Source organism: Siphateles boraxobius, unplaced genomic scaffold (assembly GCF_051911475.1).
Source record: "Siphateles boraxobius isolate OS27281-9 unplaced genomic scaffold, OSU_SipBor_1 5, whole genome shotgun sequence".
In the NCBI taxonomy this organism is placed as follows: domain Eukaryota; kingdom Metazoa; phylum Chordata; class Actinopteri; order Cypriniformes; family Leuciscidae; genus Siphateles; species Siphateles boraxobius.
This window is the reverse complement of record NW_027509141.1, coordinates 27,486,940-27,501,120: the sequence shown is the minus strand read 5'-3', so window position 1 is coordinate 27,501,120 and position 14,181 is coordinate 27,486,940. Positions and strand designations below refer to the sequence as shown.

Sequence of the window (14,181 nt, the reverse complement as noted above, 5' to 3'; positions counted from 1 at the left end):
GTGTTCCATTTTTGTCTCTTTCTTATTTTCAGACTGGAGGATTTGGATGGAGAAGAGGGAGAAAGGGAAAGATTTTTTTTAAAACAAGGCAGCCATCTTTTATTTTATTGAGAGCATATTAAAAGAAACATTGTACCTCACCTTTAGTAGACGTCTCCTCTGAATCTGAAAATCTGGGCATAGAGAGGGTTAAGTTTCAGGACTTTATCCCTGTATCTCGGATGTGATTTTCTTGTTATGCGGTAAAGATGCCCGGATCGTTAAGCAATGAAGATGAGGGGCAAGACGATGTGGATTTTGAGGACGACGTGCCAGGTGAGGGGGTAAAGAGTCACAGGGGAGGGATAGTTCTGCCCTTCACAACTGCGCTGCTACGCCTAGTTGAATGCGGAGGAAAAGGGGCTTGACGCGCGTGCGATTTATTATAGTCTCAGTAGCTTCTGTTCTCACACCGGACACTGTTCGTCCAAAAATAACGGTACACTGTCCGACTGTATTTGAGTCATTAAAGCGCGACTGTCCGCCAGCAGACAATCAGTCTGCGATTCTCATTTCTCAGCTATGTTCGTATTCCATCATCCGGCGGTTTGTTTTTACAGGCGCATTTGTCTTTGCATATAAATGAGTTATGCATGGACCCACTGTCTTTTTTCTTTCCAGTCAGGCTGCTCTGATATTGCACCCACTGTGCACAATGATATCCAAACCTGATGGACTGTTTTTAATATAAAGTCTAGTGCATGGCATGCTGCAGACACATTGTAAAAATAGTATGCAAGACCGAGCTGTTGTGTTTTATGCATCGTTTAGAGCTGATCTAAGCACAAAAAAGGAGCATCATCAGTTTCCCAAAAAGGTGTTATGGTATTCCTCCGAGGAATATGTAAGGGCTGATGGTGACAAAGCTTCTCTGTGGTCACACTGTCTTGTAAAAGTAGTGCATGTGCTTGACAGAGCCACGTGTGACAGGAAAACATCAGCTACAATGATCCTCTGCCTCTGTGGTCTATTTGACACAGACTTGAGCCAAGACAGTCCACAGTATCTTATAAGAGTTTGATTACACTGTAAAAACGTTACTGTAAAAATACAGTGGGGATTTGATAGATTTGGTGATTTTATATTTTGCAATTGGATTATATAGCCTATTGATACAAACCTATTTGATTTTTTTTATTAATCTGTTTGTTACTGTAAAGTGTACTGATAATGATAGGCTACAGTTCATCAAAATTGGAATTACAGTGTAGAATTGTGGTGTTGCCTGAAAGTGGGGTATGTGCTTAATTTAAATGAATGTATGTAACAGATTTTTTTGTGCAAAAACTGCTTTACAGAAAATTGTTCTTCTTATTGTTGTTATTCTTCACGTTGATGCTGGGTATTTGGTTCTCTGGTAATATTCAAGGTTAACTCCAAAGCCAACCTTATCCATGGGTTCATCACTGCTGTTGACAATCTGTTTGACTATTCTAATAATGTCACACTGTCTGTTTATGCTTCTAGTGTAGGTGGAAGGCGTGCATCTTATTTAAAAAAAAAAAGAAAAGACTCATCAATCTTGTTTTTTTTTTTACAATAGATTGGTCTCAAAAGCCATAGATTGTGAGAGTATTGGTGGTGTGATCGAGAAGCCGTGTAGCAAAGAACCACTCATGGCCCTCAGTTCAATAAAATCAATACATTTATAGTTTTTCGCTCACAGCTCAGTCTAGGCTGCCTCTGAATTGGTCACAAATTAATCACGTGACCGACCTGAGCACGACTATCTCATTTGCACCCCAATCGCGTATTTACCGTGTTTTTTTTTTACTAGGCGGCAACAAGCCAGAGATGAAGCGGCTGCATGCTGCAAATGGTTTGAAATAATGTGCAGTATGCAGAAGAATTAATAATTGAGAAATAATTTATGAGCCAGCATGCTCTTTCCGTGTAGACAGTAAGCCCCCGCATGTGCTAAAAATGAGAAATCTATGCAGTGCAGGACTAGCCAGGATTTTGGGTTATGCTGTTTAGTCCCATTCACTGTGATTGCTTTCATTGTGCAGGCCAGAACATGTTCACTGGTTCCTATTCTGAGGCGGCTAATGAATTTTTGGTGAGATTATTAAATATAACTTGAATTTAGCTAATATTTAAGATGTGAAATGAGTTTTTAATTAATTTGTTGCCAACCACTGCATAATGATTCCTGTACAATACAATTCCATTCAAACAATTAATCTCTAGCTTCTCTGCAAAGAGCCGTAAAGCATATTTGTCTTTATTTTTAATTCATTACAGTGAATCTAAGATGCAGTAATGTGATGGGACTTATATTGAGAATGCAGTATAGTAGGCCATCGAAGTGAGATTTGCAAACAGTACTGTAGTGTTTACTGCACGATCCAAACACTGCAGAACACATGACTGGTGCCCACAGCAGGAGCAATGAAGTGATCACTGGTGCATGCCCTAAACGCAGATACAAAGAAACAAACGGATGATTTATAAGAACGTTAAGAGAATGAAATATGATAAAGAATTCAAAAGCAAGCTCAAAATTTGCATGTTATTTCACCTCCATCGGATTTGGTTAATGGATGTGCATCAGCTCTGTTAAGATATGTACATTTTAATCAGTTACTTTAAAATTGTTGCAACTTGACTCCACATTCTTCGTGTGCCACATCAGGAACAAAGGATGGAGCGGCTCCAGAGAGAAAGAGGGAGTTTTCCCAGATTTCCGAAGGTTTGCAGTCTTAAGATTCATAGCAGATTCAATGGATTATTTACCCACAAATTAAATTCTCTAAGTTACTCAATCTCATGTCGTTCAAAACCTGTATGACTTTTCTGTATATCGCTGAAAAGAAGACATTTTGAAAAGATGTTTTTTGTTTTCCATACAATGAAAATCAGACATTGGACCCATTGACCCCATTATTTTGAGTACCGTTTAGAAGGAAGAAAGTCTTGTAGGTTTGGAATGACATGAGGGTGAGTAAATGAGTTCTTGTTCTTGTTAGCACTCTTTCATTTGTACGTCGTGCCCCATCATTGCTGGTAAAAGTTCTGTTTGTGGTGATTCTCATTAGGACGCATTAGGATGAAACTGATCCAAAGTCATTTGAGTGTTTTTTGCCTCTATTTCCTCCACTCACAGTCTGGTTTTCTTTTACATAGTCTTATCTTTGAAATTGAAAGATTATCATGAGCTTCCCTTTGCTCATCACTCTGATTGGTGGGGGTTATTTTTGGAAGCTGCGCTGTGAAAGCTGACACCCCTTCCTTCTTTGCTGGAGTTTGTGCATGCGTGTAAATCATTGTTGCATCACACACATATGTCTGTGTGTCATCAGTCTCTGCATCAGACTCCACAGTGTGTGTCAAATTAAAACATCTTGTGAATTTTACCAACACATTACTGGAGTATAGAATATGCATGCTGGAATAAAATAATTAGAGCATCTAAACTCAATTTCATCGCCTTTGTTCTAGTTTTATGGGTTATTAGGACATTCATTTTAGACTGCTTGTGTACTTGCAATTTTTGCCACTGTATGTCTTTGCAAAGCAAAGCAAAGGATTGTGAATCAGCCTCGGACTTAGAGAAAGGATATAGTCTTCAGAAAGTAGAGATAGCTCCTTTAAAAATTGAAGGTCTCAATGAGGGGGTGTTCTGACCATGCTGTTTCATCACATTAACATTGGGGGCACTATTAACATACACACTCTGCCAGTCAGTTAATGCATTCTCCTGTAAACGTTCCCCTTCTTAACAGCGAGCCCGGCCTTGAATCCCATCTCTAATGGAGTGTGGCAATGACCCAGTCCTTGTTACAAGGTCAAAGTTACCCCAATGTCCGTGCTTAGCTGACACAGAAATATATGGCTGCATGTCATGACATTTTCAGGCTTGGTACCAGTTAGCAAATGGCAGCAGCACAGCTTTTAAACACCTGGCGATTCCTGGCCGAGGCTCTGTTTACCCGGGAACATAGCACAGAACGTGACCGCCTATTCCAGCAACTCCGGGATGCAAAAATAGCATTTTCTTTGCATATTAAATGGGAATTGAATAAAGTCTTAACATTGAAAAAAACACACACTTAATTCAGCTTATTTGTTTTTATATATTAATATTCACATTGGTTTGATTTATAAATGTTAATTTTCACCTTAAAAATCAGTTGACAATGTAAAACCTCTGCCAGAAATCCCCACTTCAAGAGTGCTGTATTACATCACCGCGACTGTAAGTGAGAAATGAATGAAGACGAGAAGTGAGCTTGATGCGCCTGGCAGGCAGCAGACATATTCTGCCGACATGAAAGAGCCTCCCTGTGAGATGTACTGCAGACGCACTGCCCTAAATATCCGTCATCTCACAGGCAACTGCTCTGTTTATGTGCAGCAGAAGATTGAAATAAGAAAAAGCCTCCCAGCAGCTGACAGAAAGATGGGGAGCTCTGTATTTTGCGTGAGTAAATACCCGAAATGCCCTGTAGGGTTTCAAACCGAGCTTGAACCACATAGGGTCTGCTCTCACCGGAGCTGAAGTCCTCAAACAGTAGCAGCTAAATGAAGGTTAAGTGGATTTCGAGGATAGCATCCAAGGGGCTGGGAAAGCCCCATCTCTGGCAGCTCCCACGGGGCATGATGGGCTTCGGGACAGGGCTTTAGCTGATTGACTCCACCACACGCGCTGCATATTTCATGGGCCGCCGTCTGAGCTGACGATAGACAGTCGGCAGGAGTCGTACCGTAGAGCTCCGGTGGCACAGGATGCCTCACTGATGTCTTTTTTTTTTTTTGTTGAGCTTAGCCTTTTTGACAGCGTGGCATTATTGAAGTCTTACAGTGAATATGTGCTGCCAGACAGTAGTTTTTTTGTTTACAGTGAGAGATTCACAGTTCAGCAGGTGGCAGAGACCTCACCTCTCTATTTTCGCTCCCCTTTCAGTGTATCAACTAAAATCTTTGCTTTTCCTCTAAAAGGAGTCTCAGCTACACAGACAAGCCCCCAGCAGAAGACAGACAGACAGACAGACAGACAGACAGACAGACTGACAGACAGACAGATAGATAGATAGATAGACAGACAGACAGACAGACAGACAGATAGATACATAGATAGACAGACAGACAGACAGATAGATAGAGAGATAGACATACAGACAGGCAGACTGATAGATAGATAGACAGACAGACAGACTGATAGATAGACAGACAGACTGATAGACAGACAGACTGATAGATAGACAGACAGATATATAGATATATAGATAGACAGACAGATAGATAGATAGATAGATAGATAGATAGATAGATAGATAGATAGATAGATAGATAGATAGATAGATAGATAGATTTCTTACTATTTCATATGAAATCGCCAACTCATAAAAACAAAACAAAAAAAAAAACAATCGAGGCATAGATTTTGTATAAATTCATACATAATCGTAACATAGTTACTTTTTTCATGAGATCGGGATGGATGGATGGTGGAGATGTGATGTGTCTTGTAACTGTGAACCTCCTCTGTTTTTTCTCAGATGAGGATGAGGAAGGTGAACGTCAGAGGAGTGTCCCCCTGTCGCCGCTAGAGAGATTCTTCTCTGAGGATGATTCGGTTAAACAGCATAAGAAGAAGAAACCCAGCAAGATAATGGAGGGAAAGGAGCCCAAAGTTAAGAAAAAGAAGAAGAAGGAGGTAAGAAACTTTATAATTGTTATATCTGATTGTTTGAAGCATTGATGAAATATACAGTGTGATATGTGATCAATCAGAATGGAATTTGTTTTCATGTGACGTACATTTGTTAAACTTGTAGTTATGGTATTTATAGCATCTTTGTTTTTGAATGGCTTTAAATGTAATGATCAGTTACTATAAATGTGTCATCAGTGAGGTAACAAGATTTTTAATGGGAAAACTTGGGACAAGTCAAATGAAACGTTCAGTCAGATACTACTAGTTTGGTCAAGTTATCATTAAAACATCCATTTATTTTTTATGAAATAAAAATTCCAGTTCAAATAAACAATTCCAGTTCAACGCACACAAGAAAGGAGCAGGAAATAAACTGTTTTTCATCATGAATATGATATATTGTTCTCAACCTCATGTCATTCCAAACCTACATGACTTTCTTTCTTCTGAACAATACACAAAAGAGGATATTTTGAAGAATGTTTTTGTCCATACAATGAAAGTCAATGGGGTCCAAAACAGCATTGAACCCCACATACTTTCTTAGTATGAAATTTTTTTTGTTCTAAACTATCCAACAAATATACCTTCTTTTGTATTCCACAGAACACAAGGGACTAAAAATGGAAACTATCTTATGAAAAACAGGGTTTCTTCTCAGAAAAGTTACGCTGACGTTAGACCATCCATATAACAAGTAGTGCCCTGGTCTGACTTCAGCATACAAATCATAATAGCACTAATAAGAAAGGCCAGGTGCGCTATTGTCAACACGGCTGTGGCATAAGCGCTGCTCTCATGAGGTGAATGTATGAAACGACTCTCCTGACCTCGGGGTATTTTGTTGTGTTGTTTACCGATCAGCTTTGTTTCCTTCAGTCAGTCCTCCTTCCGAGCCTTGGTGAGAGATAAAACGTTTGACAGGTCAGTCGGTCACAGTCCCCCCAGCTGACTGTGCTTACCAATGAGATAATGAGAGGGATTCCTCTCTTTCTCCGCCCTAATCCTCCCTCACTTTCTCTCTGCCTCCTTGCACAGATTCACAGATTCTCCTTGCACAGAGTCTTTCTTTCAACCCTCCCTCCTTCTCAGCAGTGTTAAATGTGCCGTGGAGAGGGCAGAGAGGTCTCCCCTCAGCAGCTAAGAGCCCCTCTCGGCGTCAGTCATGCTCTCTCTGCAGTGCCGTGTCAGACACAGGCTCAAATCAATGCGGGTCAAAACCTTCGCCTGCCCTTCTGCTGTCCGCAAATCTAACAGCTCAGCTCGCCAAAGCCGGCCACCTGCGCCGGAGCCTGATGGACTGTGGAGAGTCTGGGGATTGTAACAGGAGAGTGAGAACTGATGCTTTCTCAGATGTAAACAATGATAAGTGACATATCAGTTGTACAGATGAGTGTTTTGGTTTTGTTCTGGTCTGGGTGCGTTGAAGATGGGGATGTTTTTTGGAAAAAATATCTAACGGAAAAAGATCATGAAGATGTCAGACACTGTTATGCAGTGCATTCCCAAAGAAAATGCAGTATTTAAAGGCATATTTCACCCAGAAATGAAGATTCTTTCATCATTTGCTCACTCTTATGTCTTTCTAAACCCGTGTGACTTTCTTTTGCAACAGTGTTCACGCTGCTTTTTTCTCTCTCCATACTTTCTATTAAAGTGAATAGTTACTGGGGCTGTCAAGCTCCAAAAAGGACAAAAAAGTAGCACAGAAGTAACACTGCAAAAAAATAATACAATTTCTAAAATATAAAATTTCATAAAATATTTGTATTATTGTGTTGTTTTCTAGAAAAAAAATCAAATGTTAAAACAACGATATTACAAGCATATAAACCATAATACATTTGGTTTGTTTTATGTTTAAAACAAGACAAAAGGTAACATTTTACTATATGTCCCATTTGTTAACATACGTTAACTACATCAGTAATTTAATTAACAATGAAAAGTACTTCTAAAGCATTTATTAACTGCAGTTAATGTTAATTTCAGCATTTGCTAATACATTATTATAATCAAAAGTTATATCTGTTAATATTATTTAATGGGCCTAAGCTAACATGAACTTACAATGAACAGTTGTATAAATACTGTAACAAAGGCTCTTTGTTAGTTAACGCATTAACCTTATTGCATGATGTTACCAAACAAAAATACAAATTGGGGTAAGTAAAATAAGCTTTATTTAAGATATTTTCTCTTGTCTTATGCAGTAATGTCTTAATGCATTATTGATTCTGGAATAAATGTGTTTTGTTTTAAGTATGTTTAGTAAGTATATTTAAGTATAAGTATATTTTTACTGTAAAATATAATGAAAATACAGATTAATAAATTTTTTGTTCATACAACTCATATGCAACTCATATACGACTCTAACTTGTGAAGCCATAAAATAATGTGGAAAAGCCTGAAATTGTATTTGTTTGTTCAGTATCTTCCCATTTGCCATAGGTCACTTAACTAGATTTAACATTCAATATTGTTAATAGTCACAAGACACAAGAGCCGATGATGATGCCTGTAAAATGGTAAATCTGCCTCACATTTCTTTTTCGAGTTACACAGATGAAAGAAACTCAGACAGGTTTTTAACAGCATGAGGGTAAATAAATTATGACAGAATTTTCTTTTTTAGCTGAACTATTTCTATAAAAATACTGCATTTTCTTTAGGGAAGAACTGCAGGATTGTGTCAGCCTGGGAACCTCTTTGTGGCACATTATTTACATTGGATCTTTTTTCCCTTTGAGGTAAATTGTTAGATTATTGTGGTTTAGATTTTGGGAGACCTTTCAACTCCAGCTGTGGAGCTTTTTAGTGGTTCTAGTCTTTGGCATCCCTCCTCTTTACCTCTCTCTTCTTCCTCTCTCACTTTCTGGCTCTCCCTCCCCCATGTACGTGATTGAGATTTGTCTAGACGGGCCCTAGAACACAGGCACTGCAACCATGGGGACTCTTCATAACAAGCTCGTTATGCAAACGCATCTGATTGGATGGCGCTGTTCCATTGGCTGCTGCAGTGGAGAGAGCTCCCCCTACAACCCAACCCTCCCCCCCCCCCACCCAACACTGCACAGTTTGGTTTCCATGGCAACTCCGAACGGCTGCTGGTGGAGTTTGTGCGCTCTGCGGCAATACCGGCCTACCCTGCACTGAGGAGACGTCTGCCAGCCAGTGCACAGCTGCAGCACAGCAACAGGCTTTCTCCAATCACACACACACACTCACACAGTAATTTACCCACAGAAACGTGCGTTCCCTAGCAGTATGATCATTTTGATTGGTTTCCCTGCTTCCATATGTTACTAATAATAGTGTCGTAATGATCTGTTTTTTTCCTTTATTGAAAATGTGGAGTTGAGTGTACATTTATCAATAGTTATGCCATAGTATAAGCCTGTTTTTAATTAGGCCTAAAATCTATGGATGCAAGGTCTTTACCAGTTTAAAGGATTTCTGTTTAAATGCTCCTACAATGTACTGAAGTTATATTTTAAGTTAAGATTTTTGTGCTCCGGAATACTTAAATTGTCCATTATAAAGTTTATAGTGCTATTTTTAATAAGCTTGTACCAAAGTCGCTTTAGGATAAGTCAGTTGACTTAATAACACCTCCAGGTAGCTATTTTCTGTGTACAGTGGACATAAGCATGTACAGTATAGCTACAATGAATGGGGTAATTCATATAATAATGATAATATCCTCATTTAAAATTATAATTATTATTATTATGATCTCTTCTAGAAAAATATATCACTATTGTAATACAACTGTAGTGTAAAATAAATGAATATTTTATATTGTAATAATTATTTTACAGTAGTGAAATTACAATTCTTATGTCTTTATTTCTACACGTGCAAGAGTTAAATCCTTAAACGTTTATTTTGGCGTAAAACTGCTGGACCTTTAAAAAGACCTTTAAAGGGTTAGTTCACCCAAAAATGAAACTTCCCTCATGTCATTCCAAACCCATAATTCTTTCGTTTATCTTCAAAACACAAATCAAGATATTTTTAATAAAATTTGAGAAATTTCTGACCCTCTATTGACAGTTCATGCAACTACCACTTTGACCCTTCAAAAAGTTCATAAAGAGATCGTTAAACTAATTTATAAAATCTAGTTAAGTCCAAATTTTCTGAAGAGACATGGTTGCTTTTTATGATGAACAGATTTAATTTAGGCTTTTATTCACATATAAACATTAAGCAACGCACACGTAAGATATGGTAGCTTGACGTGCAAGAACCAATGAGGTTCATTCTCGTGTTACGCTGCATGTTTGACCTTCCGCAAGAACTGATAAGATTTGTTCTTACAAGCATATACAGTTGAGCTTCTGTTTCTATTTGCTGATCAATGTTTATTTGAATGAAAGCCTAAAATTTGGACTAAACCGCTCGATACATATGGATTAGTTTACAATCTCTTTATGAACAACCAAGCGACAAAGTGGTAGTTGTGTGTCCTGTCAATGGTGGGATAAACTTGCCCTTTAATTTTCTGTGACAACAGGTTGTCAAATGCTTCTCATTGCAAATTTAGTGAAAAACTGTCATCATCTGTCTTTTATGGGAATTATGGTTTATTATGGGAATGTGAAAATTAAGCATAACTGGCACACGTTGTGTTCCCAACTGCACATTGAAGAGCACATCATCATGAGCTGTTCGTGTTTAAATGAACACAGTGCTGCGCTTCACTCTGAAACACGCAGCGCATCAGCGATTTTATAAAAGCACTGAGCCATATTGCTATTTCAGTGTTAGTTTGACAGATGCTATGCTAAAGCAATGGCACAAAACATAACAGTAAAGATATTTTATGTTATCATGAGAAGTATATTTTCGGTTAATTATGAATTATCTGGTTTGATTATAATTATGGTAATTCATGGGAAACACTCTGACTGCTTTGTTAAAACTGTTTGTTAAGATCATGTTTGAATCAGCAATAATTCAACAATGGTATCATAAATTGTGCTTCACACTAAAATCACACTTAAACCTGAAAAGTATCTTTCAGGTGGGTCCGGGATATGTATGTGGAAACTCCACTAAAAAGCAGATTAGCTCTTTTAACTGAAAGGCTAGACTGGACTTTCATTCCTACAGCCGCCATATTGACCATTACAGTTTCTCCCATTAATGTCTGTGCTTGCACCCACAGGGGCTTCCTAGCGGGCTGGATGACATGTCAGATAGAGAGGATCGTGGTCACAGGTCGGGGAGTGAGAGCAGCACCTACAGCACCCTGAAGAAGAAAAAAAAGAAACCCAAAGAGAAGAAGGAGAGGAAAACAAAACAGCGAAAGAAAGAGGATGATGAGGACGATGATGAGGACGATGATGGAAACATGAAGGTTCTCACATAGAAATTCTTTATTATGCTCTATTAGCCAGGGGAATAAATGAATAACGGTTTCTCATGTGACACCAGGAACCAAAGTCATCCAGTCAACTGATGCAAGAGTGGGGTCTTGAAGATGTGCAGTATGCCTTCTCAGAGGACGACTATAAAACCATCACCAACTACAAAGCCTTTAGCCAGTTTCTTAGGTAGGATTTCAAAGTCCTTCTGCTTGGATGTTGTCAAGACGTGTTCTATTTTAAAACATTTCTTCTGGCAAGTGCTAATGCCTGTATGAAGTACATTATATGATGACAGGTTTTCTAATAACAGGGATTGAAACAAGATGAGCTGTCAGACCCTCACAATGCACGTCTATTGTAACCAGCATGATATTTGATGTGATAGACACTTTTTTGTATATATTTCCAATTTCTGGTTAATACTTCCTGTGAACGTCTTTTACCTAGAGTAAAATCACCACAATGCATGGCATATCGTAGCTAATTTGCCACACTAATCTCAACTTCAGTGTCTAAGAATAGGTTTTTCTTTGCCATTTTTCTTTGTGGTTAGGCCCCTCATTGCCAAGAAGAACCCCAAGATCCCCATGTCAAAAATGATGACAGTGCTTGGAGCAAAATGGAGAGAGTTCAGCGCGAACAACCCTTTTAAAGGCACCTCTGCAACTGCTGTGGCGGCTGCTGTGGCGGCTGCTGTGGAAACTGTCAATGTGGCTCCGCCCATTTGTATTAGAAGTATCCAACAGATCTCACCATCTGGGCCAATCAAAAAAGCCAAAACCAAAGAGGGAAAGGGTAACGTAATAATCGTTTTGTTTATCTAGGGTTGGATTTCTAAAGCAGTTAGTGGAGGTTTTTACATTGTTTACATATGTAACATGATTAATATCAGTTATTCTTTATCCAAATGTGCTTGCAACTGTAATTTCATCCAATGAATGGTTTATTTATATTTGACTGGATACTAAGCTGGGATAAGAGGAAGTATTTTAACATCAAAATATTAATGAATTAATATAATTTAACTTTGTTGTATACATATATCATTTCAGCTTCTTTACAAAAAAGCAGGTTTGCAAACGTAAAAATGTGTTTTATTTATGTCTAAAGAATGGAGTATTGTTTTCAGATCTCACAAAAAAATGTTTCTGTTTTGTTTATCTCATCTGGACTGCATTGCAGGGCCTGGTGCTAAAAAAAAAAGTAAGTCAGTGAAAGAAACAAAAAAGAAAGGGAAACCGAAGAAGTCCAAAACGAAAGCAGGCCAGGGTGGAAAGAGGAAAAAAGGATCTTCGGTGAGTGCCTTTTCACTATCTGAACACTTACAAGGGCTTAACCAGTTAACCTATAGCACATGGAAAGATTCCCTAGATTTTTTTGACCGTTCCTAATAGTTTCCACTTCCCAGAACAAATAATGATATACTTGCCTAGATTTCTGGTTCCACCCAGTTTTATTAGGGACTTTCTGAAGTTGGTTTTCATGTTATGACCTTCTCATGTTTAGTAGCTTCTGATCTGAGACTTTTTAATGTTTAATTTCTTAGAGCGAGGAAGATTTCCTGGATGACTTTTCAGACTTTGATGACATCAGCATTCACAGTGCCTCTGTACTCTCAGACACTTCAGCGGCACCAAAAAAGAAGTCGACCCGCCGAGGGCGTAAAAAAAGAAAAAGTGAAGTGCTTTTACTAATAATAATTATTATAATGATAGAAATGTAGTAATTTTGTTATGTGCGTTGTTTTATTTCATTTTCTAATTTTAGTTTAGTTTTAATTTTTAATCTAATATTCATATTAGATTTTTTTTCAGATTTATTTAAATAACAAAAATGTTTTTATGTATAGTTTTAGTTTTAGTAAAAAAGTAATATTGTGAAATATTATTATCATTTATTATATATTTAATATATTTTAAAAGGTAATTTATTCCTGTAATGCCAAAGCTGAATTTTCAGCATCATTACTCACATGATTCTTCAGAAATCATTCTAATAAGCTGATTTGATGCTCAAGAAACATTTCTTATTATTATCAATATTGCAAACAGTTGTGCTGCTTAATATTTTTGTGGAAGCTGATCATTTGTTTTCATTAGTCTTTGATTAATAGAAAGTTCAAAAGAACATAACTGATTTTAATTAGAACATTATTTTGTAGACATTATAAATGTCTTTACTGCCACTTTTGATCAATTTTGATTCAATCCTTGCTGAAAAAAGGTAATAATTAATTTATTTCAAAAAGTCTTACTCACCACAAACTTGAGCAGTAGTGTCTTAATGACAGAATCATTGTTGTACTGAAATATTGTTTTTAAAATTATAAAGTATTATGTGTTGAAATTGTGCAATACTTATGTTCCATAAAACAATAACAGGTTTCTCATTAAACTGTATTCGTGTAGGAGAGGATGGAGATGGCTACGAGACAGACCATCAAGACTACTGTGAGGTTTGTCAGCAGGGAGGAGAGATCATTCTATGTGACACCTGTCCCAGAGCATATCACCTGGTGTGTCTGGATCCAGAACTCGAGAAAGCCCCAGAAGGCAAATGGAGCTGCCCTCACTGTGTGAGGAAATCCCTTCCTGCTTGAAAACAAGCATATACATGCAAAGCAATACATTCTAGTTCTATTGAGATTGACATTTTACCACCTCATCTCTCAGGAAAAAGAAGGCATTCAGTGGGAGGCCAAAGATGACGAGGAGGAGGAAGACGATGTTGCAGGCGAGGAGGAAGATGACCACATGGAGTTCTGCAGAGTGTGTAAGGATGGAGGAGAGCTGCTGTGCTGTGATACTTGCCCTTCATCTTACCACATACACTGTCTCAACCCACCTCTTCCAGAGATTCCCAATGGAGAGTGGCTGTGTCCACGATGCATGGTGAGAAACATATGCATGGATCAGTTCAGGTCAAAGCAGTTGCAAAGCAATCATTTTCTCTGAGAAAAATTTGCAGTCTCTCAAGTAGCTGGAAATAAAACTTGCTTTGAAGATGATATGTGTGATATATTTCATGATTTATATGATATCAAACATAAAAGTCACCATAAATTAAAAATGAACAATTATTGTTGATTATAACAATTATAAAATT

The 14,181-nt window shown here is 37.9% G+C and overlaps 1 protein-coding gene across 2 annotated transcripts in view; it reads left to right on the top strand.

Moving 5' to 3' along the window:
* The first annotated feature begins 30 nt into the window (after positions 1-30).
* chd5 (chromodomain helicase DNA binding protein 5) overlaps positions 31-14,181 on the top strand; it is a 39,923-nt gene continuing 25,772 nt past the window's right edge. For both annotated transcript variants that reach the window (XM_077203642.1, XM_077203641.1), the window contains exons 1-9: positions 31-315; positions 5,541-5,698; positions 10,875-11,066; positions 11,144-11,262; positions 11,630-11,871; positions 12,259-12,371; positions 12,623-12,752; positions 13,485-13,651; positions 13,749-13,967. In XM_077203642.1, the coding sequence (XP_077059757.1) occupies positions 249-315; positions 5,541-5,698; positions 10,875-11,066; positions 11,144-11,262; positions 11,630-11,871; positions 12,259-12,371; positions 12,623-12,752; positions 13,485-13,651; positions 13,749-13,967 (1,407 nt within the window). In that variant the 5' untranslated portion in view covers positions 31-248. The remainder of the gene's footprint in view (positions 316-5,540; positions 5,699-10,874; positions 11,067-11,143; positions 11,263-11,629; positions 11,872-12,258; positions 12,372-12,622; positions 12,753-13,484; positions 13,652-13,748; positions 13,968-14,181) is intronic.